General features: G+C 48.8%; 1 protein-coding gene across 2 annotated transcripts in view; it reads right to left on the bottom strand.

Annotated features, from left to right (window-relative positions):
• The window catches only part of PCDH12 (protocadherin 12), a 45,372-nt gene extending 24,560 nt beyond the window's left edge, over nucleotides 1-20,812 (bottom strand). The window contains exons 1-3 of one of the 2 annotated variants that reach the window (XM_032778943.1): nucleotides 17,655-20,812; nucleotides 16,975-17,069; nucleotides 7,017-7,168 (exon numbers count right to left, since the gene is read on the bottom strand). In XM_032778943.1, the coding sequence (XP_032634834.1) occupies nucleotides 7,017-7,168; nucleotides 16,975-17,069; nucleotides 17,655-20,498 (3,091 nt within the window). In that variant the 5' untranslated portion in view covers nucleotides 20,499-20,812. The remainder of the gene's footprint in view (nucleotides 1-7,016; nucleotides 7,169-16,974; nucleotides 17,070-17,654) is intronic. The other variant, XM_032778942.2, reaches the window with a different exon arrangement.
• Between the last annotated feature and the right edge of the window lie 6,634 nt (nucleotides 20,813-27,446).

Here is a 27,446-nt window from a genome sequence, read left to right as displayed (position 1 = left end):
AGCCATGTGCATCCCTAGATGCCAAAACTTGGGCATCTAAGGGACTTTTACCTTTAAAATGTAGGCACCTTCTGGGTTTGGTGCAGCTGAGTGGGAGTTTTGTGGCTCACAGTGGAGGCTAAAATGGAGACTTAGTTACCTAAATATCTTTATGGATCAGACCCTAACTCTTTTTAGGGGGCAGGGCATAAGCCCCATACCCCTCCTCAGCATTTCCCACTGGCTAGCTTAGGTGAGTATGCTGGCTTCTGTGAATCCTATTGTTAGGCACCCAACTCTCCTCACGCAAGTGTATGGGGAGTCTGGGTACTGCACTCAGGTTTCAGGATTCCATTGGGTTGCAGGGTGCTAAGAAGTTAACACACAATCACGACATGTGGATCCTCCCCTTTGGGGATCTAGCCCAGGTGCTCAGCAATTATACAGTGTAAAGAAGTAGCTGTTTGGTTGTGGAGTTAGCTTCACCACACTGTGCTGTCTAAACTAGGAACTGTATGGGTCTCGGATGTGGCCTCCAGGTCCCTGCAGCCCCTAGATGCATTGGCGGCCAGGGAGGCTCCGCACTCTGACCCTGCCTCTGCAGCTCCCATTGGCTGGGACCCGTGACCAATGGGAGCTTGGGGGGGCGGCACCTGCAGATGTGAGGACAGCACGTGGCACCTCTCTGGCCACCCGTGCATCTAGGGGCTGGAGAAATCTGGAGTCCGCTTCCCGGGAGCTGCGGTAAGTGCTGCCGGGAACCCTGCACCACAAACTCCCTCATGCATCCCAACCCCATCCTGGAGCCTGCACCCCGCAACCCCTCCACACACACCCCAACCCTGCCCCAGGCCTAAACCCACTCCAGAACCCCAAACTGCTCATCCCCAACCCCACCCAGCCCACAACCTCAGCCAAAGCCCTAACACTCCCAGCACCCTGCCTCAACCCAGAGCCCCCTTCTGCACCCCAAATCCCTCAATCATGGCCCCACCCCAGAGCCTGCACCCCAGTCAGAGCCTGTACCCCATCCCACACTCTAAAACTCTCAGCCTCAGCCCAGAGCCCTTCCTGCACCCCAAACCCCTCATCTCTGGCCCCACCCCAGAGCCTGCATGTCCAGCCAGAGTCCTCACCACCCCCACACAATCCAACCCTTCTCCTGTACCCTGAACCGCTCATGTCTAGCCCCACCTGGCACCCACACCCCCAGCCCAGAGCCCATACCCCCTTGCATCCCAACTCCCTGCTTCAGCACAGAGCCTTCTCACACACCCCAAACCCCTCATCTCCAGCCCCACCCCAGAGCCTGCACCCCCAGCTGGAGGCCTCACCCCCCCCTACACCCCAACACCCTGCCCCAGTCCAGTGGTGAAAGTGAGTGGGTGTGAGGGAGAGCGATGGAGGGAGGGGAGATGGAGTGAGCAGGGGTGGGTACTCATAGAAGGGGTGGGGCAGGGACGGGGCCCTGGGAAGGAGCAGGGTGAGGGCATGGCAGGGGCATTCAGCTTTGTGTGATTAGAAAGTTGGCAACCCTAAGCCAAGCTGGTGTATTTTGCCATGCAACTCAAAACAATCACATGAAGATCACAGTGACAAACACCATGTGTGCCCATTTCAGAGATGGATAGAGTATGGGCTAGGAGCCATCCCCAAGATACCATCCACAACCAACAGCCAACTCTGGAGCCTTGTATTTGATATTTTTAAAAAGATGTTGAAAAATTAGGGAGGGTCAAGGAGGATTCGGGGGCTGGAAAATTTGCCTCACAGTGAGAGACTAAAGAAGCTCAGTCTACATAGCTTATTGATGAGAAAGTTAGGTGAATTGATCACGGCCCATAAGCACCTAAATGGAGAGATTTCTGCTAGAAGAGGGTTCTTTAATCCAGCAAACCAGTATAACAAGATCCAGTGGCTGTGAATTTAAGCTAGACAAAATGAGACTGGAAATAAAGTGCACATTTTTCACAGTGAGGGGAGCACTCAAGGATGATAAGGACGGAGAAATTAAATGAATTCTTTGCATCAGTCTTCATGATTGAGGGAGTGAGGGAGATTCCCAAACCTGAGCCATTCTTTTTAGGTGACAAATCTGAAGGACTGTCCCAGACTGAGATGTCATTAGAGGAGGTTTTGGAACAAATTGATAAACTAAACAGTAATAAGTCACCAGGACCAGATGGCATTCACCCAAGAGTGCTGAAGGAACTCAAATGTGAAATTGCAGAACTGTAGTATGTAACTATCATTTAAATAATCTTCTGTACCAAATGACTAGAGGATAGCTAATGTGATGGCAATTTTTTAAACAGTGCTCCAGAGGTGATCCCAGCAATTACAAGCTGGTAAAGCTGACTTAAGTACCAGGCAAACTGGTTGAAACTACAGTAAAGAACAAAATAGTCTGACACATAGATGAACATAATTTGTTGGGGAATAGTCAACATGTTTTTTGTAAAGGGAAATCATGCCTCCTCAATCTACTATAATTCTTGGAGGGGGTCAACAAACGTGGACAAGAGGGATCCAGTGGATATTGTGTACTTAGATTTTCAGAAAGCCTTTGACAAAGTCCCTCACCAAAGGCTCCTAAGCTGTCATGGGATAAGAGGGAAAGTCCTCTCATGGATTGGTAACTGGTTAAAAGATAGGAAACAAAGGTTAGGAATAAATGGTCAGTTTTCCGAATGGAGAGAGGTAAATAATGGTGTCCCCCCAGGGTCTGTACTGGGACTAGTCCTATTCAACATATTTATAAATGATTTGGAAAAAGGGGTAAACAGTGAGGTGACAAAATTTGCAGATGATACACAATTGCTTAAGATAGTTAAGTCCCAGGCAGACTGCAAAGCGCTACAAAAGGATCTCTCAAAACTGGGTGACTGGGCAACAAAACAAAAGATTAAATTCAACATTGATAAATGCAAAGTAATGCACATTGGAAAACATAATCCCAGCTATACATATAAAATGATGGAGTCTAAATTGGCTGTTACCACTCAAGAAAGAGATCTTGGAGTCATTGTGGATAGTTCTCTGAAAACATCCCCTCAATATGCAGAGGCAATCAAAAAAGCAAAAAGAAACTTGGGAATCATTAGGATAGAGATAGATAACAAGACAGAAAATATCATATTTCCTCTATATAAATCCATGGTATGTCCAGATCTTGAATACTGCGTGCAGATGTGGTAGCCCTGTCTGAAAAAAGACATATTGGAATTGGAAAAGGTTCAGAAAAGGGCAACAAAAATTATTTAGGGGTATGGAGCAGCTGCCATATGAGGAGAGATTAATAACACTGGGACTTTTCAGCTTGGAAAAGAGTTGGCAAAGTGGGGATATGATATACATCTATAAAATCATGATTGGTGTGGAGAAAGTAAATAAGGAAGTGTTATTTACTCCTCAAAACACAAGAACTAGAGGTCACCAAATAAAATTAATAGGCAGCAGTTTAAAACAAACAAAAGGAAGTATTTATTCACACGACGCACAGTCAACCTGTGGAACTCTTTGCCAGAGGATGTTGTGAAGGCCAAGACTATAACAGGGTTCAAAAAAAGAACTAGATAAGTTCATGGAGAATAGGTCCATCAATGGCTATTAGCGAGAATGGACAGAGAAGCTGGGAATGGGCGACCGGAGATACCTATTCTATTCATTCCCTCTGGAAATTGGCATCGGCCACTGTCAGAAGGCAGGATACTGGACTAGATGGACCTTTGGTCTGACCCAATATGGCCGTTCTTATGTTCTTATGTTCAACAACTCACCAAGGGTTGTGGTGGATTCTCTCTGACTAGGGGTCTGTAAATCAAGATTGGATGTCTCAGTGCAGGAGTCATTGGGTGACATTCTCTAGCCTGTCTCTGCAAGAGCTCAGACTGGATGAGCAGAATGGTCCCTTCGGGCATTGAAAAACTCTAGATCAGTGAAAATTGTTTCCTGTGGATCTCTATCTGGATAGAGTAAGAGCAGTAAACTGTCTTTTCTTCTTATTTTTCAAACAGTCTTTGTAAAGACACCTGCCCACCATGGCAGCCTTCTCTGGGCTCTATAAAATCAATTTGCGCTTGTAACAATAAACCCTGCTAAGGTGAGAACAGCCAGCTATTTAGTGCTTCTCTGGTGCCTTTCTGCCTTTTGCCCTAACGCAGTTCCGATAGTCTATAGGTTTCCCTTGCTGGGGCTTGTTGTTCTGAGTTCATTCAATTTATTCAAAACGTCTTTAAAGAAACAATGTTGTGGAGATTTATACAGCATCTGCCATTGTGGGGAGCAGCTCCCATGAACAGAGAAGAGAGACTAGCAGAAATAATTCTCAACCCTACTCACCTCCGTTCAGTATTGGAATGGAGTAAGGAGCAATAAGTGCCTTGATGTCATACCATGTCCTGGAATTTTCTAGAGCCCTGCCCAGCTTCTGGAGTGAATTAGAACAACCTCAGGGCTGCAGACATTTATAATGAATGGAAATACCCTAGCGGCTGCTTCATCAGAATAACCTTCGTGCAATGGTGCTTTGCCATGCTCCTTCTGCCCCTGGGGTAACCCCTCTGCTGGGGGGAGGGCATCAAGACAGCTGCTCCAGTTCTACACCATTGTGGAAGTGCCTATGCTAGGAGTGTTAGCCAGGGGCTTAGCTACTGCCTTATGGCTCCCTATATTGCTGGGGGAGAAAGCGGGGGAGGTGTGCAAGGACCTGTAATAGATTTCATTTTGTTAATTTTTTTTTCTCCCCGAGCCCCGCCTCCCGTTTTGGGAAAAGTGCTGTAGAATGTAATAAAAATTGTAGCCTTTCTACAGTATGTTTAAACACCTTATGGAATTGAATGGAGAATTCTTGCTATAAAATTCTATAGGCTGGGTCCAAATCCCTATAGAAAATATGCTATTCTCCATGCAGTAGCTTCTCTTGGTCCCTTTCCCAGTTTTATAGGACCCCCATCAGTTTTGTAAGACTTTTCCATATAGTTCCTTGGATTATTTAGACTTTCTCCTCCTCCGTGGAATGATGGCTACTTGCAGTATATTTGACCACTAGATATGTCTGTCCGCATGAAGTTCCACTCGTGCTGTGGCAAAGCCTCTGTAGGACTGTCATCATAGTCATTTTCTTTCATACACCTTCCTATGTAGCATGGACCATGGCTCCATCTATCATGATGTAGTGTCAGAGGAACTCTGGGAGGCATTGGTAGCTCCTCACTACAAGCCTGTTTGCTGCTCCTGAGTGGTTCAACTTTTATCAGCCCACAACCTGGGTGGAGTGAAAGCATCAGCACTGAGCTCAGAGGGAGGAAGATTAGGCCATGATGTGCACTTGGTGTGCATGCCAGGGGGAGGGAAGCTAGATATGTTTACAGAGCTTTAGTGAGAGAGGAGCAAATAGGAGTGAATACCTGTGAAACAGACTGTCCTTGAGAAATGTGGGCTGGCAATCCCACAGGAGCCCTGAGCAGTTGAGTGCCAAATTCCCTTGGAGTCTTCTGAGGCGCCAGCTGGTTATTTCCTATTACTATCCTCCTGGGGGGCTTATTGTCACTAGCTCATTCGCCTGCAGTATCAGCCAATCTGTTTGCTAGAAGCATATATAAGTTAGCAGGGGGATGTGACTTGGGGTCAGGAACCAGGAGCTCTTTTAAAATATTCCAGAGAGCACTGTACTTAGGATTTATCTGAGAAGATAAATCCACAGCAGAGTGCTACTGAGATGGTGCAGTGCTCAGATATATTATAAGCCTGGTGACCAGGCCTGGGGCAACATTCATACTGTGGGAAAGGGAACAGGCAAATGTATGCCTGACCCAACCAGACTGCCATGCTTCCATGCAAAGATATGGTTTCCAGTCATCCCATCCTCAAGCAAGTGACTGTGCTGACAGCTGAGGAAAATCCATTCTTAGCTTCATCCACTTACAGAGCAACTCTGAGTGCATCAGCTTAATTCAGACTCACTGATGCTGGTAGGCAAATAGCAGCAGCTCTCAGAACGGAGTGGGATTTGTTCCTACATCGACAGACCCTGACCAGATTCTGTAAGATGATGAACCTGCCTGAGGAATAGGCAGATAGTTCTGACAAGCACAGTTCAGCAAGACCCCACCCTGAGCTGCAGCCTGGAGAGGTAGTCAGAGTCAAAGGGGAAGAGAGAGAAAGGCAGGGCAAGGTCCACAATGCAGAAGAAGAAGCGTGTTTCACACAGATCCTGCTAGACAGAGACTGCAGGGGAAAGGGCATTGCAAAAAGAAATGGGAGACAGGATGTACACTTGAATCTGCAGACAGCCTGGAACAATAGTTTGGGGGCGGGGGTGGGGAGCTCAAAGAGAGGTTAAGGAAGGTGTCCTATAATGATAATTTACAAGATAACATAATTAACCCTTTCTCATGTAAGGAGGAAGAGGGAAAATCACAGCAGCTGCACAATTTATTGCTCATCGGTTTCTCCCCCCACTCGAGGAGCCCAGCACAGTCAACCATATGGCCATGTTCAAGCCCCACTAAGAAGAGCCAACAGAGCCTGGGAGCAGGACAATCCTATTCTGAATATCTGCACAATTTAATATGAGACATATCCCACTGTGGTGATTCACGTGTGTGAAGGCTATTTTGTGGGAGGAGCTTGGAAGAGCATCACTAGAACAAGCAGGAAAAAGACTTTCCCTCCTATGAAAAAAATGGAATTGGGGGGGGGGGGCGGAAATTGTCCCACACTGGAACAAAAGGTCAAAAATTCACCATTTCTCACAGAAGAAAAAAGTGTGAAAAATTCCATTCTGGGAAAACCAAAATGGAAATTTTCAGTTTGCTCCCTCAGCTGCCAGAGCTTCCCAACTCCCTGGGCAGCCAGAGCTCTCAGTTTCCTGATCTCAGCAGTGTCATCATCAAAAAAGCCCAACCAGCTAATTAGATTGTGGTTTCAGACAATCAGAGTCCCCTTCCCAGGCAGCCCCACACTGGTGCAAAGAAGGTCTTCTGTGAGGATGGAGCAGGTTCTCTCTGGTGCCATACAGAGCATAGTGATCTTACCTGCATGAGGCTCTAGGAGGCTCTCGAGTTCTTCTCCCACCAGCTTGTCTATGGAAAGATTGAGTTCATTTTCTGAATCCCCGTCATCTGCCTCACTCTCTCCTTGAACACTGTCCTTTATAGTGAGGCAATTAGCATCCAGCCCTGCATTCCTGCAAAGGAAACCAAATCCAGAGCATTGATGCTGCCTTTTTCCAGGGACCAATTCCATGTCCCCCACACCGCATCTCTTTATGGTTTGCCTCTTTCCAGAAAAACAGGCCCTGGGGGAGCAGAGCTGCTGTGCTACTGTCACATCTTGATTGTTTTGAAGCCCATTATTAGTGCTTCCTGTTTCCATTAGTTTCTCTCACCCCTCTTCCTCTCAGCACACATCTTCCCTCTCATCTCTATCAGCTGGAATTACATGGTCACAGGCTTTTCCTTAAATAATACAATAGAATTTTATACACTTCTGCAGCCCTGCATGCTTGTGACATGTACAGAACTGGAGTACAGAGTTTGCACTTTTTGCTATTGATTTCCAACTTAACAATATATTTCTAGCTGGACAAGCACAAGACCATATTTCATGTGGGAAGACCAGATTTCACGGCCATGAATTTGGTAGGGCCCTAGTCATGGGGTACCAAGTCAAATGCCTTACAAATGTCTATTACATCCACACTATTACCTTTATCAACCAAATTTGTAATCTCATCGTTTGTTTGACAGCACCTATTTTCCATAAACTTGTATTGATTGGCATTAATTATATTACTCTCCTTCAATTCTTTGTTAATCAAGACCTTTACTAGCCATTCCATTATCTTGCCTGGGATTAATGTCAGGTTGGCAAGCCTATATTGACCAGGTCCTTCTTTTTATGCTTTTTAAACATTGGCACAGCATTAGCTTTCTTCCAGTCTTCTGAAACTTTCCCAATGTTTCAAGACATACTGAAAATCAACATTAATTGACCAGCTCTTTTAAAACTCTTGGAGGTGTTTTGCTTAAACTGTAGAAAGAGTCTGAGTCTGGGAAGTGTCCTTCTGAAAGCCAACCATTTCAGAGAAACCTGAGTGACTGAAAGCAGCCTCTCCAGTCCCCTCCTAGTCCCTTCAAAGTGTTGGCTGGAGGGTGGGCAGCCAGGAGGCCTTGGGCTCTGTCACTTACTTTCTGGGTGGTGCAGGACAGGTCCCTGACCCTCTGTCCAGAGATCTACAAAAGGGAATACTGCTCCAGTATCAGCTGCCTGTGCTGTAGAGTTTCCCTAATTCAGGTGCTGCATGGAGGAAGGCAAAGCTTGGTATTTATTACAGAGGGCCCCTCTGACCCTCACTCCCTCAGTTTGTTCACTTTCAGTGCCTTTTCCCTCTCAGTTCTTAGGGGTATTTACCACCATTGTACAGCCTTTTTCTGGTTAGGCTCTTGTCGCTTTGGAAGCAGTATGAGCTAAACCATAGAAGGTCCTCTTTCCCAAATACATGTCCAAATGGTGACTTAGACCAGTAGAATTATCACAGTATACTTATGCCAGAAAATTTCCCCATGTAGACAAGCACTCAGTCACTCTTCATCCCTCCTTTCTGCCCTAGTGTCGCTCCCCTGTACCAGTGAACTCAGTTTTTCCTGCTTCCTCTTCTCCAAATCTCTATGGAGAAGGGACCAAGGCCCAGACCTTCACCGGTATTTCAGCTCCTAACTACCACTGAAATCAATGGGAGTTAGGTGCTAAACACCACTGAGGATCTGGGAGATTCTAAGCCCTGATCTACACTACGAGTTTAGGTCAAATTTAACAGTGTTAGATCGATTTAACCCTGCACCTGTCCACACGACAAAGTCATTTTTGTCAACTTAAAGGGCTCTTAAAATCGATTTCTGTATTCCTCCCCGACAAGGGGATTAGTGCTGAAATCAACCTTGCTGGGTCGAATTTGGGGTAGTGTGGATGCAATTCAACAATATTGGGCTCCGGGAGCTATCCCAGAATGCTCCATTGTGACTGCTCTGGGCAGCACTCTCAACTCAGATGCACTGGCCAGGTAGACAGAAAAAGCCCCACAAACTTCTGAATTTCATTTCCTGTTTGACCAGCATGGCGAGCTCAGAGGTGACTATGCAGATCTCATCAGCACAGGTGACCATAGAGTCCCAGAATCGTAAAAGAGCTCCAGCATGGACCAAACAGGAGGTACTGGATCTGATCGCTGTATGGGGAGAGGAATCCATGCTATCAGAACTCCGTTCCAAAAGACGAAATGCCAAAACATATGAAAAAATCTCCAAGGGCATGAAGGACAGAGGCTATAACAGGGACCCGCAGCAGTGATGCGTAAAATGTAAGGAGCTCAGGCAAGCCTACCAAAGAGCCAGAGAGGTAAACGGCCACTCCGGGTCAGAGCCCCAGACATGCCGCTTCTATGATGAGCTGCATGCCATTCTAGGGGGTGCTCCTACAACTACCCCAGCCCTGTGCATGGACTCCGTCAATGGATTCTCATGCAATGGGGATGTGGATTTCGAGGACAAGGAAGATGATGAGGAGAAAGAAGTTGAAGATTGCGCACAGCAAGCAAGTAGAGAAACCGTTTTCCCCAACTACTAGGAATTGTTTTTTACCCTGGATCTAGTACCCTCCCAACCCACCAAAGGCGAGCTTCCAGATCTAGAAGGTGGAGAAGGGACCTCTGGTGAGTGTACCTTTGTAAATATAATACATGATTTAAAAGCAAGTGTGTTTAATGATTAATTTGCCCTGAAGACTTGGGATGCATTCATGGCCAGTACAGCTACTGGAAAAGTCTGTTAACGTGTATGGGATGGAACAGAAATCCTCCAGGGACATCTCAGGGAAGCTCTCCTGGATGTACTCCCAAAGCCTGTTAGCCACATGGTGCGGGGAGGGGTGAAGCGATCACCCCAGAGTGTGTGTGTGTGTGGAGGGGGGGTTAGTTGGGTTTGTGCTGCACGTTAACCCGAAAACCACAGCCCCTCCTTTTAAATGGCCAACCCATTTTAAATAGCCAACTCAACGGGTGCGTGGTATGTGAAATGAGGGTGCTGCTGTTTGGAACCAATGAAGGTTAAAGAAGCCAAAAGACTGTGGCTTACCATGGCTGCCTGCAAGCCAAATTCTGTTGCCCGTTGGCCCTGCGTGTGTGATCTCTCACACCAAACTGGCAGGCCCTCAATATAAGAGGCAAAATGCGACCTTGTAAGGAAAGCACATGTACTGTGTAATGTTAACAGCTTGGTTCACTGTGAAAGAGTCTACCCATTGTTCTCTAAAATATGTCTTTTTAAAGACATCTCTTCCTTTTTTTCCCTCCTGCAGCTGGAAATGTTTCAACGCTCCCCGTATCATCTCCGTCCCAGAGGCTTGCGAAGATTAGAAGACAAAAAAAACGCACTTGAGATGAAATGTTCTCTGAGCTCATGCAGTCCTCCCTCACTGAAAGAGCCCAGCAGAATGCATGGACGCAGACACTGTCAGAGTGCAGGAAAACACAAAATGAATGCAAGGACATGTGGTGGGATCAAGATGATAGGTGGCATCAGCATGATGAAAGGAGGCAGGTTGCAATGCTGAGGCTACTAGAAGATCAAACTGATATTCTCCAGCGTATTGTTGAGGTGCAGGAAAGGCAGCAGGAGCACAGACTGCCTCTGCAGCCCCTGTGTAACAAACTGCCCTCCTCCCCAAGTTCCATAGCCTCCTCACCCAGACCAGTACTGGATTTACCATGGCACCAGGCCCACGGTCCAAAGGGGCCCTGGCCCGGCCCACTCTTTTCCGCCTTCCCCACTCCCTATGGGGGCAGAAGCTTAGTGCTGACAGCTCCTGCTCCAGCAGGGCAGGCGCTGCTGGCAGCAAAGCTCCTCCCCTGCCTCTTTTGTTCCCTCCCCGCTGCCGATCAGCTGGATCAGCTGCTTACCAGCAGGAGGGAAGGGGGAGAGTGGAGCCTCAGCTCGCTCGCTGCTGCAGGGAGGAGGAGGAGAAGAGGCAGGGACGGAGCCTTGGGGAAGGGGCTGGAACTGGGGCATACCCCCCCTCCAGCCCCCTGCTGTGAGCACCCCCATGACCCCAGACCACACCCACAGACTCCTGCATCCCCACACACACACATGCCCAGACCCCTGCACCCCCTCATAAACCCGCAGCTCTTTTCCTACCCTGACCCCTGCACCCCCTCACACACCCTCAGCCCTGACTCCTGCATCCCCACACACACACGTCTAGCCTCCTGCCCTGACCCCTGCACCCCCTCACACACACCCAGCCTCCTGCCTAGCCCCCTGCACTCCACACACACTGCCCTCTGCACCCCTCACACACACTTCGCCCTCTGCTCCAACCCCTGCAACCCCCTCACACACCCCTAGCCCCTGCCTACCCTGACCCCTGCACCTTCTCACACACACCCGGCCTCCTGCCCTGACTCCTGCACCCCCTACACATACCCAGTGCCCCCATCCCATGCCCTGACTCCTGAACCCCCTCACATCCCCACCGCCATTCTGAGCACCAAACGTGAGCTCCTGCCCCCCCTGCATTCCTACCTGCACCTCTCTTGCCGAACAGGAGCTGCCCCAGGTAAGCGCTCCACACCCCACCCTCCTGCCCCAACCCTGAGCCCCTTCCCTCACCCTAGCTCCTGGCCAGACCCTGCACCCCAACATTTTTTTTAATATTTGGAAAAATTATTAAGTGGTCTTTTGATACCTTCTGTGATTTTCAAGTGGTCTGTGGAAAAATAAGTTAGACTACAAGAACAATCAAGGTACCTCCCTTTATTTTCATTTACTTGAGATTACTTATAGGAGGAGGATGAAGAAAAAAGAATGAAAAAACAGGGGTGGAGGAGATAAGAGAGAACGTTCTTTTTCTTGGCTGGGTCCCAAGGAGGGGCCCTTAAAATGAAGCTGAGCACAGGGCCAGGGGGCCCCACTAACTCTAAATCCACCACTGGCTGTCACATCACCTGGGCTGGGGATACTGTGTCAGCTAATCCACACAGTCTCCAACCTACCTGGGCAGTAGAGCAGACATAGACTCATAGACTTCAAGGTCAGAAGAGACCATTATGATCATCTAGTCTGACCTCCTGCACAATGCAGGCCACAGAATCTCAGCTACCCACTCCTGTAACAAACCCCTGCCATTAGCTCCTCTCCACTCCCTAGCCCACCTACCACTTGCTTCCCACCACTTTAGGCTTAGCCCTCTCAGTTTTAAAAATGATTGCTTGCCCCTCCTCAGCTCCCCCAGGCTTTTCTGGCACACCTAGTCTACTCTTCCCTCTGTGTACTCCTCAGCTAGGCACCCTCCTTCCTCCACCTTACCCACCACCCTTGTTCCTGGCAGATGAGGATCTAGCTTCCCTTCACTGCTCTTTGCTCATGTACTTCCCAGCCTTGTCTGCAGACCCAGCTCCTTTGTGTTCCTTTGAAGCTCCCTTGTCTTTGTACCCTCTGCTCATACTGGGGACCTGGAAGGACCAGATCTGGCCACTCACAGCACTCCCTGGAGCCACAATATGTTGGATTGTATGCAGTAAGGGGCTGACTCTAGGTCCCCTGTGTACTGGCGGGCAGGTTAGGATTACCAGGTGTCCGGTTATTGACTGAAACATCCAGTTGAAAAGGGATCCTGGCAGCTGCGGTCAGCACTTCTGACCAGGCTGTTGACTGTCTGGTTGCCAGCGCCATGCAGCAGGGCTGGCAAGCTCCCTGCTAGTCTCTGGACTGTGCGGCTTCTGGGAAGCAGCCGGCATGTCCCCGCTCTTGCTCCTACACATAGGTTGAACCAGGGGGCTATGCACGCTACCCCTGCCCCAAGCGCCGCCCCCACAGCTCCAATTGTCTGGGCACCCAGGCCAATGGGAGCTTCAGGGGCAGTGCCTGCAGAAGGGCAGCGTGCAGAGCTGCCTGGTTGTGTGTCCACATAGAAGCCGGAGAGGGGACATGCTGCTGCTTCCAGGACCTGCTTGAGTTAAGCGCTGCCTGGAGCCTGCATCCCTGAGCCACTCCCATGCCCCTGCCCCAGCTCTGATTCACCTCCTACCCTCCAAACCCCTTGACCCCAGCTCAGAGGACCCTCCTACACCCCAAATTCCTGATACCTGACTCCACTCTGTAGCTCACACCCTCAGCCAGAGCCCTCACCCCCTCTTGCATCCCAACCCACTGCCTCAGCCTTAAGCCCCCTTCCGCACTCTGAAATCCTCATTTCTGACCCTATCCCAGAGCCTGCATCCCCAGCCAGATCCTCACCCCCTCCTGCACCCCAGCCCCCTGAACTAGCCCGGTGAAAATGAGTGAGTGAGTGAGTGAGGGTGGGGAGAGCAAGTGACAGAGGGACGGGGGATGGAGTGATTGTGGGCAGGGCCTTGGAGAAGGGGCAGGGCATGGATGAGGCCTCAGAGGAGAGGTGGGGCAGGGGCAGGGCGTGGGTGTTCGGTTTTGTGTGAGTAGAAAATTGACAACCCTAAGGCAGGTAGGTTTGCCAGGTGTCCAGTTTTGGACCAGAACACCCGGTCAAAAAGGGACCCTGGCGGCTCCAGTTAGCACTGCTGACTGGGCCGTTAAAAGTCTTGTCGATAGCGCAGCAGAGCTAAGGTAGGCTCCCTGCCTGCCTTGACTCCACACAGCTCTTGGAAGCAATGGAATGTCCCTCTTCTGGCTCCTATGCATAGGAGCAGCCCCCAGACCAAACACTGAAACTCCGCACATTGCCCCCAGACCAAGCACTGGAACTTCAGCCAGTGGGAGCTGCAGGGGCGGCACCTGCAGATGGGGCAGCGCGTAGAGCCACCTGGCTGCTCTGCGTAGGAGCTGGAGGGGGAACATCCCACTGCTTCTGGGAGCTGCTTGAGGTAAGCACTGTCCAGAGCCTACACTCCACCTCCCACATGCACCAACCCCTTGCCGCAGCCCTGATCCTCCTCCCACCTTCCAAACCCCTTGTCCCAGCAGGAGCCCCCTCCTGCACTCCAAGCCTCTCATCCCCAGCCGTAGCCCTCACACACCCTGCACCTCAACCCCCTTCCCCAACCTCCTCATGCACCCTGAACCCCTCATTTCTGGCCCAGTCCAGAACCCACACCCTACAGCCCAGAGCCCATACTCCCTCCCACACTCCAAGCCCATGCCTGAGCCCCCCCCCCCAATACTCTGAACCCCTCAGCTCCACTCCCCAGTCTGGAGCCCCTTCTTTCACCTCAAACCCCTCATCCCTGGCCCCACCCCAGAGTCCACACCCCCAGTCGGAGCCCTCACACTCTCCCGCATCCCAACCCACTGCCTCAGCCTGGAGCCCCCTCTCACACCCTGAACTCTTCATTTCTGGCCCCACCTCAAAGTCCGCACCTCCAGCCAGAGCACTCACCCCCTCCTGCATCCCCAACCCCCTGAGCCAGTCTGATGAAAATGAGCGAGTGAGTGAGAGTGAGGAGAGCAAGCAACAGGGGGAGGGGATGAGTGGAGTGAGCGGGGGCAGGACCTTGGATAAGGTTTAGAGAAGGGGTGAGTCTTTGGAGGCGGGGCAGGGGAGGGATGGGGCAAGGGTGTTCAGTTTTGCGTGAGTAGAAAGTTGGTAACCCTAGGGGCAGAGGCAGGGCAGGTGGTAACATGTCTCAGGCTTGATGAGAAATCATTGAAGAGATTGCCCTCCTGTGTACAGTCGGACAAACCCAGAATATTGTTATTATTTATTAAGTGCCAACTGTGAGCTGGGAACAGAACAGGGCAGTCTAGACCCTGCCTTAGGGAGCCCACAGTCAAGGATACAAATACCACAAACACATAGGAGACTGTGGAGGTCTCTCTCTCTCTCTCTCTCACACACACACACAAACACAAGACTGTTTTCTGGGTTTGTGTTAACTAGAACATGACCCTGTGCTAGGACATGGCAGGCCCCTGCCTTGCAGGCAGCATAGGTGGGGCAAGCGCGTGCAGCATCATGTCAACAGGCCATGGCACACTTTGATGTTGTACCTAGGTACAAATGACAGTGCTGACCTCACTTGACCTTGCCGGCAATGCTACCAACTCCTTATTTATGTTCTAATGCAGTGTTGATCCCCAGTATAGATTAACCCAAGGGTGTTTAATTTCAGACTTCGTGGGAGAGGTGGGATTTGATAGGAAGAAGGTGAGGGGCTCCAGGGGTGGGGAAGAGCATGGGAGAGACAGCTGGATTCACTGGAGAAGTGGGCAAGGGAAGGGGAGCGGATGTGGTGGGGTAGAGCTGGGTTTGGGTTTAAGGTGAAGAACTTGCTAAAGAAAGGCAAGTGGGGATGGCAGTGTGCAAGCATGGGCCAAGAGGCTGCAGAAGTGAAGGCAGATAACCTAGAAGACATGGCAGAGAGGACTTCCTCCCACCCAGTCCCCTCAAAGATTTGATGCCTACATATGACAATGGTGGACCAGCACTGGACTGTCTGCCATTATAGTGGCCACATTGTAAGAACAATGTTGAAAAATTAGAGAGGTTACAGAAAAGAGCCACAAAAATTATTTGAGGGCTAGAGAAAATGCCAGACAGTGAGAGACTGACAGAGCTCTATCGGCTTAGTCTGTCTAAAAGATGATTGAGAGGTGACTTGATTACATTCTCACATTCCTTCCCCCATCCCTCTCAGTATTAGAGTTGCCAACCCTTCTGGTTTTACTGGGAGTCTCCCAGAATCAGGCTATATGTCCAGAGGCTACTGAAGCCAAACCAGGAGATATTAGGCCCTAAAAGTCTGGTGGTGCAGTGGGGCTAAGGCAGGCTCCCTGCCTGCCCTAGCTCTGCACTACTCCCATATGCAGCCTGTACATCCCTGTGGCTCAAGCAGGGAGTGGGAGGGGGCAGAGGGTCTCAGTGTGCTGCCCCTGCCCTAAGCACCAACTCCCCAGTTCCCATTGGCCAGGAACTGTGGCCTATGGGACCTGTGGGGGTGGTGACTACAGGCAGGGGTAGTGTGCAGAGACCCCCGACCCCCTCTGCCTAGAAGCCACTGCCAAAGGGATGTGCCAGTTGCTTTCAGGAGCTGCCCGAGGTAAGCACATCCCGGCCGGAGCCCATACTGCTCACTCTCTTCCACACCCCAACCCCCTGCCCCAGCCCAAATCCTGCACCCCACACTCCAACTCCCTCCCACAGACCACATCCTTCATCTCCTCCGGCACCTCACAGTCTCCCTCTCCCAATCTCTCTCTCAGTCTCTCTCCCTCCCCCAATCCTTCCCACATTCTCTCCTCTCCTACATACCTCTGATAGTCTCTTTTCCCCTCCCAAATACTTCTCAGGGTCTCTCTCCCTTTTCCCCCATCCCTCTTAGTCTCTGTTCTCCTCATCTCCTCCGTTGGGGCTTCCCTTTCTCCCCCACTAGCCCAGAGTTTCCTGCTCTGCCCCCCCCCTTCACTTCTCTCTGCCAGCTGCTCTTCTCACCAAGGCCCCTTCCCTGGGTGTGGATGCTGCTGCTGCAGGCTTTGGGTTGTCTCCTCCCAGTTCCCCTTTGGGTCCTCCTTCCCTCTCAGTGGGCTCTCCTGTACCCCCACGACCGCGTTCTCTCTCTTCTATCCAGCCACTGTCTCAGTCCTAGCCATGCCAATGGGTGCTGACCCACAGCAGCTCATATGGGGAGAAGGGAGAAGTGCAGCAGTGTTAGTGCCCAAGTCAAGGCTACAGGCAAGACCACATGAAAGCAGGGCCCGAGGGACGAGCCAGCATGCATGGGGCTGTGGCCTAGGTCCCTGGCGAAGTCAGAGTGAGTCCAGCCCTGTTGCCTCATCCCTCTCATCTCCAAATTCAGGTATGCAGAGCAGGGAGGCAGCACACGGGCCTGTGGCCAAGCAGCCACCCTGAGGCTCCAAGGAGCCCTCTTAGCATGAAGATCTTCTCTTTGGAGACATTTGGAGCTGACTTCTCTTGGCAGGGGCTGGGGAGAAGCAGGCGGGGGGACTAGCTGTGTATTAATCTTACCTGCTACCATTCTTGGCTGTGTATTTGTTTCCCCTGTGATTTGGTTTGGGCTGGAACTGGCCCTGGTGCAGCAGAGACAGCAGCTGAGAGATTTGCTGTAAGACAGGAAGAGTCTGTTGATTGCATGCAGTCACCACTCAGGATGCTTCCTGTCAGGATGTTCTCACTGTGCTGGCGCTTTGTAGTGTTTCCTTCTCTTGCAGATGGTTTGGCATTCCCACTTGGAGACTGAAACCAAAGAGCAAGCAAGCAGCCCCCGAGCCTTAAGCCCCAGTGCCTGCTGCCTCTCACTCCCTTCGCAGCACAGACTATATTTGATCACTCTTACACTTGGGGAAAACAAACTGGCATCACACCCTCTCTGTGTAACAGTCGTCCCGCCCTCTGATCCAGCTCTCCTGGCCTGTCCCTGCAGTGCTGAACTCAGTCAGGGGGAAGGGATTTTGGTGCAGTGGCTGCCACACTGAGCCCCTGACATGTCCCAACACTCTTCCAAATTGGCCCACCCTCTATGCAGGGTCGGGAGAGACTGGCTCCAGGTTATAACTTGGGAACATTTACCCAGATAGGACAGGTCAAATTCTTCCCTCAGTGTGCCCTCTGCATGCCCAGAGACTCACAGGAGACTGTGAGGGATAATATGGCCCTTCAATCTAATACAGCTGAGAGGCAGCGCCTACCTGAACAGGAGGTGACTCCATAGCAAGTTCTCCCATGGGGTCCTGTTCTGCAAGTGCCACCATGGACAGCCTCACTAGGCTTCTCAGGAGGTGCTGGTGGGGATGGGCTTCCCTGGGCCTCGCATCTGGCTCAGCAATTCTCTGTCTCTTCAGAGTCATGTCTGAGGGATGAGTAGTTGGCAGTGAGAGGTCGCAATTCTGATCTCCCCAAAGCTCCAGCTGTGGGTTCTCTAAGCTTTTGGAATGGGTTTGTGCATCTTGAAGGCTTGAGCTCTCTTTTGATGCATTTCTTAGCCTGTGTGGGTGGAAGGGTCTGCACTGTATCGCAGGGAGATTGAAGGCATCTTTCTGTTCAGCTGGACCTTTCTGGTTTCTAAGGGTCCTGTACAGTGTTGGGGTTAAATGAAATGAAGTCTGCAATGGGTCATCCCAGGCACTTTCCTTCAGCAAAGCTTCTTCACAGGACTGAACTTGCTCAGCCTCACTCTGCACAGCTTGCCTGTTTCTGAGTACAGGGACTAAATATATGTCTGTTTTCTGAATGTGTTTGTGGGGCTTCTTGAGCTGCTGATGTCTGTGGGCATGTTCTGCTTCCCTGCAGTTGTAGGCCATGTTATCTTTCTTCTCTCTTTTGCATATAGACACGATTAAAGCCAAAATAAGAAGAAAAGTGCCTAATAGCACAGTTAGGCAGATAACAGTCACCATGGATGAGCTCAGCATCTGAGCCTCCTGGGCTGAGTTTGTCAGCTGGTTAAGATGATTTCTGAAACTTAACTGCACAAGGGCTTTTGCATGCAGCGGTGAGTTCCCTTGATCCCTTACCAACACCTCCAATTCCCATTCACCACCAATGAGGCTGCTGGCATTGCTGCTGTTGATAAACACCTGCCCTGACAGTGGATCAATGAGAAACAAACTGGTATCATTCCCACTCAGAATGTCATAGTGGAGGGCCCCATTCATGCCAGAATCTGCATCCCTGGCAGTTATGGTGAATAGCAGGGAAACGTTTGAACTCAGTGTTGGTGTCATGGTCGTTATTGCTGTACCTTGGGGGCTGTCGTTCCCTAAGGATAGCCACAGGCATCCGGTCTGTGCATTGACTAGAACAATGATCCTTGCTTTGCCTCCCACCAGCACTGGCTGCACAATCACAGGGGAATTATCATTCCTATCAAGCAGACTCACCCTAACAGAAACATTTGACACAAGTTTGGGGTGACCCCCATCTTCTGCTGTCACCAGGAATTCCAGACTTGTCATTTGTTCATAATCAAAAGCTCTGAGCGCAAAGATTTCACCAGTTTTTGAATCAATAGAGACCAAGTCTGAAACAAGGAAATCCTGGATGCTATAACTGACTTTTCCATTAAAATCTAAGTCAGCATCATGAGCCTTGACAGTAATCAGGTAGGATGGAGGCACATTGTTCTCAGCAATGGTGACATCATATGTAATTCTTTCAAACAATGGTGGGTTGTCATTGACATCGCTGATGCATATAGTGAGGTGTTTCCTTACAGCTAAGGAGCGATTCCCATTGTCCTGGACCATTAACATCAGGTTATATTCTGCCCACCTCTCCCTGTCCAAGATGGTATTGGTCAACAGCATATAAGTGTATCTGTTGGTTCTTTTCAATTTGAAATGGTCAAGTCCTTGACTAAGGTAACAATGCACCTGACCATTGTTTCCAGAATCAGGATCACTTACTGTCACCAGAGCAACAAAGCTGTTCTTAGGAAGAGCTTCAGATAGCACTGGCACCTGGGCAGCCCAAGTGATGTGCACATCTGGGGCATTGTCGTTGACATCCAGGACCTTGATGAGGATCTTGCAGTGTGCTGGGATAGGGTTGGCTCCAAGATCCCTGGCTTGCACATCTACTTCATAGGTATGGTTTTCTTCATAGTCCAGTGGGCGTCTCAGAACTACACTGCCTGTCTTGGCTTCAATGCTGAACGTGTTCAACAGCTCCAGTGAAGCATGTTTACTGAGTGAGTATTCTATCTCCCCATTGGGACCCTGATCAGGATCAGTGGCTGTAAGGTTTATAAGAATTGTCCCAGGCAAAGCATCTTCCCAGATTTCCACTGTCACAGAACTCTCTGCAAACATAGGGCTGTTATCATTGGAGTCTAAAACAATTACCCTAAGTAAGGTTGTGCCTGATTTTGGTGATTCTCCATGATCAAAGGCAGTCAATACTAGATCAAAAGAAGAGTGGAGCTCTCTGTCCACTTCTTTAACAACTACAAGTTCTGCATGTTTAGTCCCATCAGATCCAGAAATTACATCCAAAGCAAAGTGGTCACTGGGTGATAATGAATAAGAGCAGAGAGCGTTGGAGCCAGAGTCTGGGTCAAGAGCTCGGTCCAGTGGGATCCGTGTTCGTAAAGATGCACTCTCTGATATTTCTAGTTCCAGCTCAGGTTTTGGAAATTGAGGTGCATGATCATTGATGTCCAAGACCTGAATCTCCACGTGGATTAAAGTCAAGTGTATGGCAGCCAGAACATCAAAAGAGAACAAGCATGGATCATTGTGCCTGCATAACCGTTCTCTGTCCAACCGCCCTGCCGTGCTAAGCAAACCATCTCCAGACCTAACGCGGACAGGGAGCTCCTTGGGGAAATGCAGTTGCTGGAAGGTCTCTACTGGTTCACTTCTCTCTTCCCAGCCAAAATCCTCAGATAATTTCCCTATCACAGTTCCACTTGGCACTTCTTCTAACACTTTGTATTGCATAGCAAAGGGGGACACCTCCTGGCAATCCATACAGAGGAAAAAGTGCCAGCACAACACCAAGAATTGAAGCAGAAAGTGTGACAATAAAAGCATGCTTCTGAGAAAGCCAACCACACTGTTGCTCAGCCGAAAGACAGATGGCTTTTCCCTCAAAGCTTTGCACACTCAGACCAAGCTTAAAGAACCTGCAAATCATTTCTGTTTTCACCCAAGGACAGTCCCATTTCCAGATACCATCAGTGTATGTTACCAGCTGAAGGAGCAACAGAAATCCCAGGCAAGTCCAGCTACACTGAGAAAAAATCCCCACCTTTTCCACCAGTGCCTAGAAGAACAGGTAGGAGATCCAGCTGTTGTCCAGGCTGAAAAACCTCAGTGTGGGGGGAAAAGAGAAGAGTCTTTGCAAGTACAGGCTGACTCTGGCAGTGCAGACTCCAGTCCGCTGCCTGCCAGCACTGGGAAGCAGAACAGCTGCTGTTTCCTAGGGAAACCCCACCTACAGGAAAAGGGAGGAACAAGAGTGCCAGTACAATGCCTTCCCAGGAGTGGTGAGCTTTGTGGGGTTAGCTGCTATGCTGCTCTGAGAAAAGTTTGGATATTCATAGAGTTTAAGGCCAGATGCAACAATTATGATAATCTTGTCTGACCTCTTGCAGAACACAGGCCAGAGAACCTAAGCCAGTAATTCCTGCATCAAGCCCATAAGTTCTGTATGAACTACAAGAAGATCTTTTAAAAAGACATCCAGCCTTGACTTAAAGACTGGAAATGATGGAGAATTGCTGTGTCACTAGATAAGTTGTTCCAATAGTTAATTCCCACCACTGTTAAAAATGTATGCTTTGGCATGAACACATGGAAAAATCTGGGTGGTGCACAAAGTCTGAGACAGACATCTCACCATGCCCCATTGCTGCCATATTTGCCCTGGCCCCTTAAACCCACCCTGCCAAGCAGTTTCCCTAGCACAACCCCAGGTATTTGTACCTTGTTGACTCCTCTGTCTGCACCACTGAAATGCCCACTTTTCCCTGTCCCTCCTCTGCTTCTGCCCTTCTAACCTTCCTAGGCATCATTGCCACTGCTGCCCTCTCTCATGCTTGCCCATCACTACATCTGTCCCACTGTTGCCCCACCCCACAGGACTCACTTCTGAATGCTGATTTTTGCCCCTCTTATCCTCAGCTTCAACCTAGTACTGCCCCATTATCCAACCCTGAGTTATCTCTTCCTGTTGTTATGTTAACTTCGACTGCAAACTCTTCAGAACAGGAACTCTTGCTTTAAATACTTTTAAAATTGTTTCATGGGCATCCCAGGTACATAATACTACTAATAATTAACCTGCTTTCCCTCACCTTTGCTGCTAGCACATAATCTCAAATGCTACCTGGACACCAGGACACTTGGGTTCTATTGCTAACTGTTTCACAAACTCACTGGGTGACTTTGACCAGTGCCAAGTAGAGCAGGACAGTTACCTTCTGTTTCTTACATATGACGCTCCTGTTAATACACCCCCGAGTCATATTAGCCTTTTTTGCAAGTGCATCACATTGTTGGCTCATATTCAATCTGTGATCCACTTTAGCCCCCAGGTCCTTTTCAGCAGTTCTACCATCTAGTGAGTTATTCCCCATTTTGTAGTTGTGCATTTGATTTTTCCTTCCTAAGTGAAGTCTGCTTATTTTTATTGAATTTCATCATGTTGATTTTAGACTAATTCTCTAATTTGTCAAGGTCATTTTTAATTCTAATCCTTTCTTCTGTAGCCCAAGGTCCAGTGTGCTTCAACAGCAACCCTGGGAACTACAAGTTGTGGACTACAAACTGCAGCATGTTGGGAGAACTTCCTGGTTCCTGCCAGGATATACCTTCTGCCCCCTACAGCAGGAGGTCTCAGCACTGGCTGGGCTGGGAGCACGTAGCAGGAAAGCAGAGGGAAGGCTGCTGGACTGTAATCCTGTTCTATGTTCTTTACAGACTAAAGTCTTGTTCCTGGAAGATTTTCTGAGTGGGTCTAGTCTGAGGTAAACACACACTGACACACAATGCAGAACATACAAAGGCCCGGTTTCCCAAAGTTGTGTAAAAAGTCACAAGGCAGGCTTCCCCTATCTTGGATAACCTCATACTGGGCCAGTGAACAGGAGAGGGGGCTACATTTTTTAGTTACTGGTGCCATGACTCAGATAGAAGAAGTTCAATTTTTTGCATACAGTAGGGAAGCTGCCACAGAAGAGAACCTGTACAGTATGGATTCACAGTTTGGAGCCCAGGAGGATTGGCCTGACCCTGCTTTGGTGCCAGTGAGAATAGAGACTTCCAAAGGGTGTTGTAACCAGGATACTCCTGCTACTCAGGTGAAGGTATTGGGGGGGGTTGGGAGGGGGGGAGGAATCTTGGGAAGGAACACCGTAATGCCATACCTCCCTGCAGAGCATGAAATCCGTGGGGTTCCTGTGTTCAGTGGTGGGGCTGATTGCAGGGTAGACGTAGAGGACTGGCTAAAAGGTATATAGTACCTGCTAGCAGCCATTGGCATTCCTGATCCTTTGAATTTCCCCACCCTCATCAGATACCTGGGGGGAGGGGCATAAATTAGTCCTTAACCTGCCGTCCCAGGAACCAGCCCGAGCTAATGAAGAGCTTAGTGCAGAGTACAGTGAATGCCATTTATCACTTTTATGAGAGACTTTTATGAGAGGGCACACTTTTATGAGAGACGCCAATGCACTAGGGAGACAACCTCATCCTATGCCATCAAGTTTGAGGCCCTACTGCGGGTAGTAGAGGAGAAGCTCCAAAAGGGCCATCCTTTCCCTGATCAGGATTATAAGTTGACACAGCGGTTCATGTGAGGCATCCAGGAGCAAGAAGTGTGGGACAGGCTGGCACCTATGCAGCCTTGCTACATGACATTCCAACAGCTGCAAGAAGAACTTCATCAGCTGGCCCAGGAGAGGAACGTAGAAGGTAGAATGGATATGCCAGCTCAAAGAATAAACAGCATGGAGCTTGCCCTGTCAGAGGATGCTTTGCAGGCTGTTCCCAAGGTGCCTCAACTCAGCAGAACCCCAGATCATGTGATGCTAGTGGCAGTGAAGGGTCTAACTGGGCTAGTCCAAGAACTGACTGTTCTCCAGAGACAGAGCCATGAGAGAATGGGACAACTGGAGACACAAGTGCTGCAGCAGGGTGCAGTAGAGAGGATGACACCCCAACATTGTAGATGGAGAAGTACCCATAATACTGTCAAAGTTAGACTCAGACTCACAGTTTGTCAGACCACTCTGTTTTATTAGCACAGCGCTCTGCTAATACACCCAGATAATGTGAGCACCATACAAGACACAAACTATCTTATTTATAACATAAAGCGGGGGAGCACTTAGCAAGATAACAAAAGGAGCGAATCTAATAAGTTACCTGGGCTAGCCATGCATATTTTATTTCCTACCTAACTGTACCGATCTTCTGTTAATGTTTCGCCATTAGCACCCTTGTTTATGCCTAATGTTTCTTTCCTGGCACCTGTATTTCAACATTCTTATTTCTGCTTAAAGTACTTACAACATTTCTTTAATCCATTCTTATTTTACAATATAATTAATTCTACTTTCACAGTACCCATTGATGTTAGTGTCTGTGGCACCAAGGCCATTTCATTGCCACCATTGTGGAAAAGAAGGCCATACAGCTCGGGGTTACAGTCAACCCCCTCAGTCCCAATTCATGGGTCCGGGGAAGTCGAGGCTCCCTCTTCTTTAACTGCTAAGCTGACACCAAGGGGCAGGTGAAGGGTGTAGAGCTGGTGAGAAGTTCCTCCAGTAGCATCGATAATGCATAACTTCCAGAATTACTCTACCAGCTGCAACCTGGCATCCTGGCCTGTGTGGGGCCTTGAAAGAGGGAATTGTGGAATGAATTGGTATCCGGTGCAAGGCTCTAATTGATTCATAGTCTCAGGCAACCATCACAGAGGATTCTTGAGAAACCACCCTGCCCTGGGCAATTGCATCCCATGCCTGTAGATATCCTAATAGAGGGAGCCAGTGGCCAGGAGTGTCCCATCAGGAACAATCCGTTAGAATATCTTTTCTTGGACTGATCTACATGGGAGTCCCTGCCCTTGTGGTGCCTGGGACAAAGTACTACAGGAGTCCCCATGTTGCTAGGGACATAAGAATGGCCGTACTGGGACAGACCAAAGGTCCATCCAGCCAGTATCCATTGTTACTGACAGTGGCCAATGCCAGGTGCCCCAGAGGGGGATAACCTAACAAGTAATGATCAAGTGATCTCTCTCCTGCATCCATCTCCACCCTCTGCAAAACAGAGGTAGGGACACAATTCCTTACCCATCTCTGGCTAATAGCCATTAATGGACTTAACTGGATAAATTCATGGAGGTTCTCTTTTAAACTTTGTTGTAGTCCTAGCCTTCACAACCTCCTCAGGTAAGGAGTTCCACAAGTTAACTGTGTACAGTGTGAAGAACTTCCTTTATTTGTTTTAACCTGTTGCCCATAATTTCATTGGTGGCCCTAGTTCTTGTATTATGGAACAAGTAATTACTTTCCTTATTCACTTTTCCAACTCACTCATGATTTATGTACCTCTATCATATCCCCCCTTGGTCTCCTCTTTTCCAAGCTAAAAAGTCCTAGTCCTTTATCTCTCCTCATATGGACCTGTTCCAAACCCTAATCATTTTAGTTGCTCTTCCTGAACTTACTAGTGCCAGTATATCTTTTTTGAGATGAGGGAGACCACATCTATATGCAGTATTTCAAGATGTGTGCGTACCATGGATTTATATAAGGGCAATAAGATATCTCCATCTTATCCTCTATCCCATTTAATGATTTTCCTAACATCCTGTTACTTTTTGACTGTTGCTGCATATCCGTGGACGTCTTCAGAGAACTATCCACGATGACTCCAAAATCTTTTTCCTGATTAGTGTAGCTAAATTAGCCCCATCATATTGTATGTATAGTTGGGTTATTTTTCCCAATGTGCTTTACCTTTACATTTATCACATTAAATTTCATTTACCAACAAAAGTTGCCCAATCACTTAGTTTTGTGAGATCTTTTTGATTCTCACAGTCTGTTTTGGTCTTAACTATCTTGAGCAGTTTAGTATCATCTGCAAACTTTGCCACCTCACTTTTTTACCCCTTTCTCAGATCATCTTACTGAATAGATGAATAGGATTGGTCCTAGGACTGACCTTTGGGGAACACCACTAGTTACCCCTCTCCATTCTGAGAATTTAACATTTATTCCTACCCTCTGTTCCCTGTCTTTTAACCAGTTCTGAATCTATGAAAGGATCTTCCTTTTTATCCCACGACAACTTAATTTACATAAGGGCCTTTGGTGAGGGACTTTGTCAAAGGCTTTCTGGAAATCTAAGTACACTATATCTACTGGATCCCCCTTGTCCACGTTTGCTGACCCCTTCAAAGAACTCTAATAGATTAGTCAGACATGATTTCCCTTAACAGAAACCATGTTGACTTTTGCCCAACAATTTATGTTCTTCTATGTGTCTGACAATTTTATTCTTTGTAACTGTTTCAACTAATTTAATCTGTAATCTGTTCCAGTTGGCAAGATTTAGCTAACCAGTGGGGGAATGAATACCCAGCCTACCTGAAAGGGAAATCACCAGTCTCGTATGCAGCCAACATGCAAGTGCTCTCTGGTCAAGAGAGGCCATCCTTGAGATGCATTGGCAAGTGGCCCATCTTGTTAAGAGCTGGAGAAGGAAAAAGTGTACTTGTGAAGGCCCCTGGGGTACAGGATGGGGACCATACACTATTCTGGTAGAACCTGATATTGAGACTCACTGCCAGAAGACCTGAGGGTGGAGGAAGGCATAACAGATGTTGAACACAGGAAGGTTTATATTTATCTGCAGAATGTAGGACAAACGACAGCTGTAATAAAGAGGAACCAGCATCTAGCTACAGCTTCAGTAATCTACAGCATGGCTAGCGTGAGCAGCTACTTAAAATATTCTCCAGGACAAGCACTGAGGGAAGTGGCACAGGGCAAAGTGTCTGTGCCAGAAATGGACCTGAGTCAGGTAGCTGTGCAGGACCCAGCTCAACTGAAGCTACTGGAAGAATTGCTGAGGTGGAATGCAGGCATATTCTCTAAAAATGATCTCTACTTGGGCTGCACTTTCACAGTCAAGCATGAGATACTCCTGATTGATACTATTTCTATAAGGCAACCCTATAGGAGAATACCTCCGGCACAATACCAGGAGGTCCATAAATACTTGCGGGGAATGGCAGAGGCAGGAGCAATCAGACTGAGTCAAAGCCCATAGAATCATACAAGATTAGAGTTGAAAGAGCCCTCAGGAGGTCATCTAGTCCAACCCCCTGCTAAAAGCAGGACCAACACCAACTAAATCATCCCAGCCAGGGCTTTGTCAAGCTGGGCCTTAGAAATCTCTAAGGATGGAGATTCCACCACCTCCTGAAATAACCCATCCCTGTGCTTCACCAGCCTCCTAGTGAAATAGTTTTTCCTAATGTCCAACCTAGACCTCCCCCGCTGCAACGTGAGACCATTGCTCCTTGTTCTGTCATCTGCCACCACTGAGAACAGCCTAGCTCCATCATCTTTGGAACCCCCCTTCAGGTAGTTGAAGGTGTGTTTCAACAATGGTAGGGGCAAGGAAGAAAGATGGTTCTATGCAAGTGTGTATTTCCTCTGCCCCGTATCAAAGAAGTTCTGGATGCCCTAGGAGGAGCCAGATATTACTCCACACTAGATCTTAGCTAAGGGTATTGGCAGGTGGAAATGGCAGAGGAGGATAAATGCTATGGGACTGTTTGAATGTAATTGGATGCCTTTCAGTCTACAGAATGCCCCGGCTACTTTCCAGAGTCTGATGATGCATGTCTTGGGGGATTTAAACTTCTCAGCAGTACTGATTTACCTTGATGATGTCATAGTGTTCGCCTGTACTTTTGAGGAGCATCTACAGGCCCTGGAGATGGTTTTGGATAGACTC

Source organism: Chelonoidis abingdonii, chromosome 7 (genome assembly GCF_003597395.2).
Source record: "Chelonoidis abingdonii isolate Lonesome George chromosome 7, CheloAbing_2.0, whole genome shotgun sequence".
In the NCBI taxonomy this organism is placed as follows: Eukaryota; Metazoa; Chordata; order Testudines; family Testudinidae; genus Chelonoidis; species Chelonoidis abingdonii.
The sequence above is the reverse complement of the archived record's forward strand: the minus strand, read 5'-3'. Positions and strand labels throughout refer to the sequence as shown.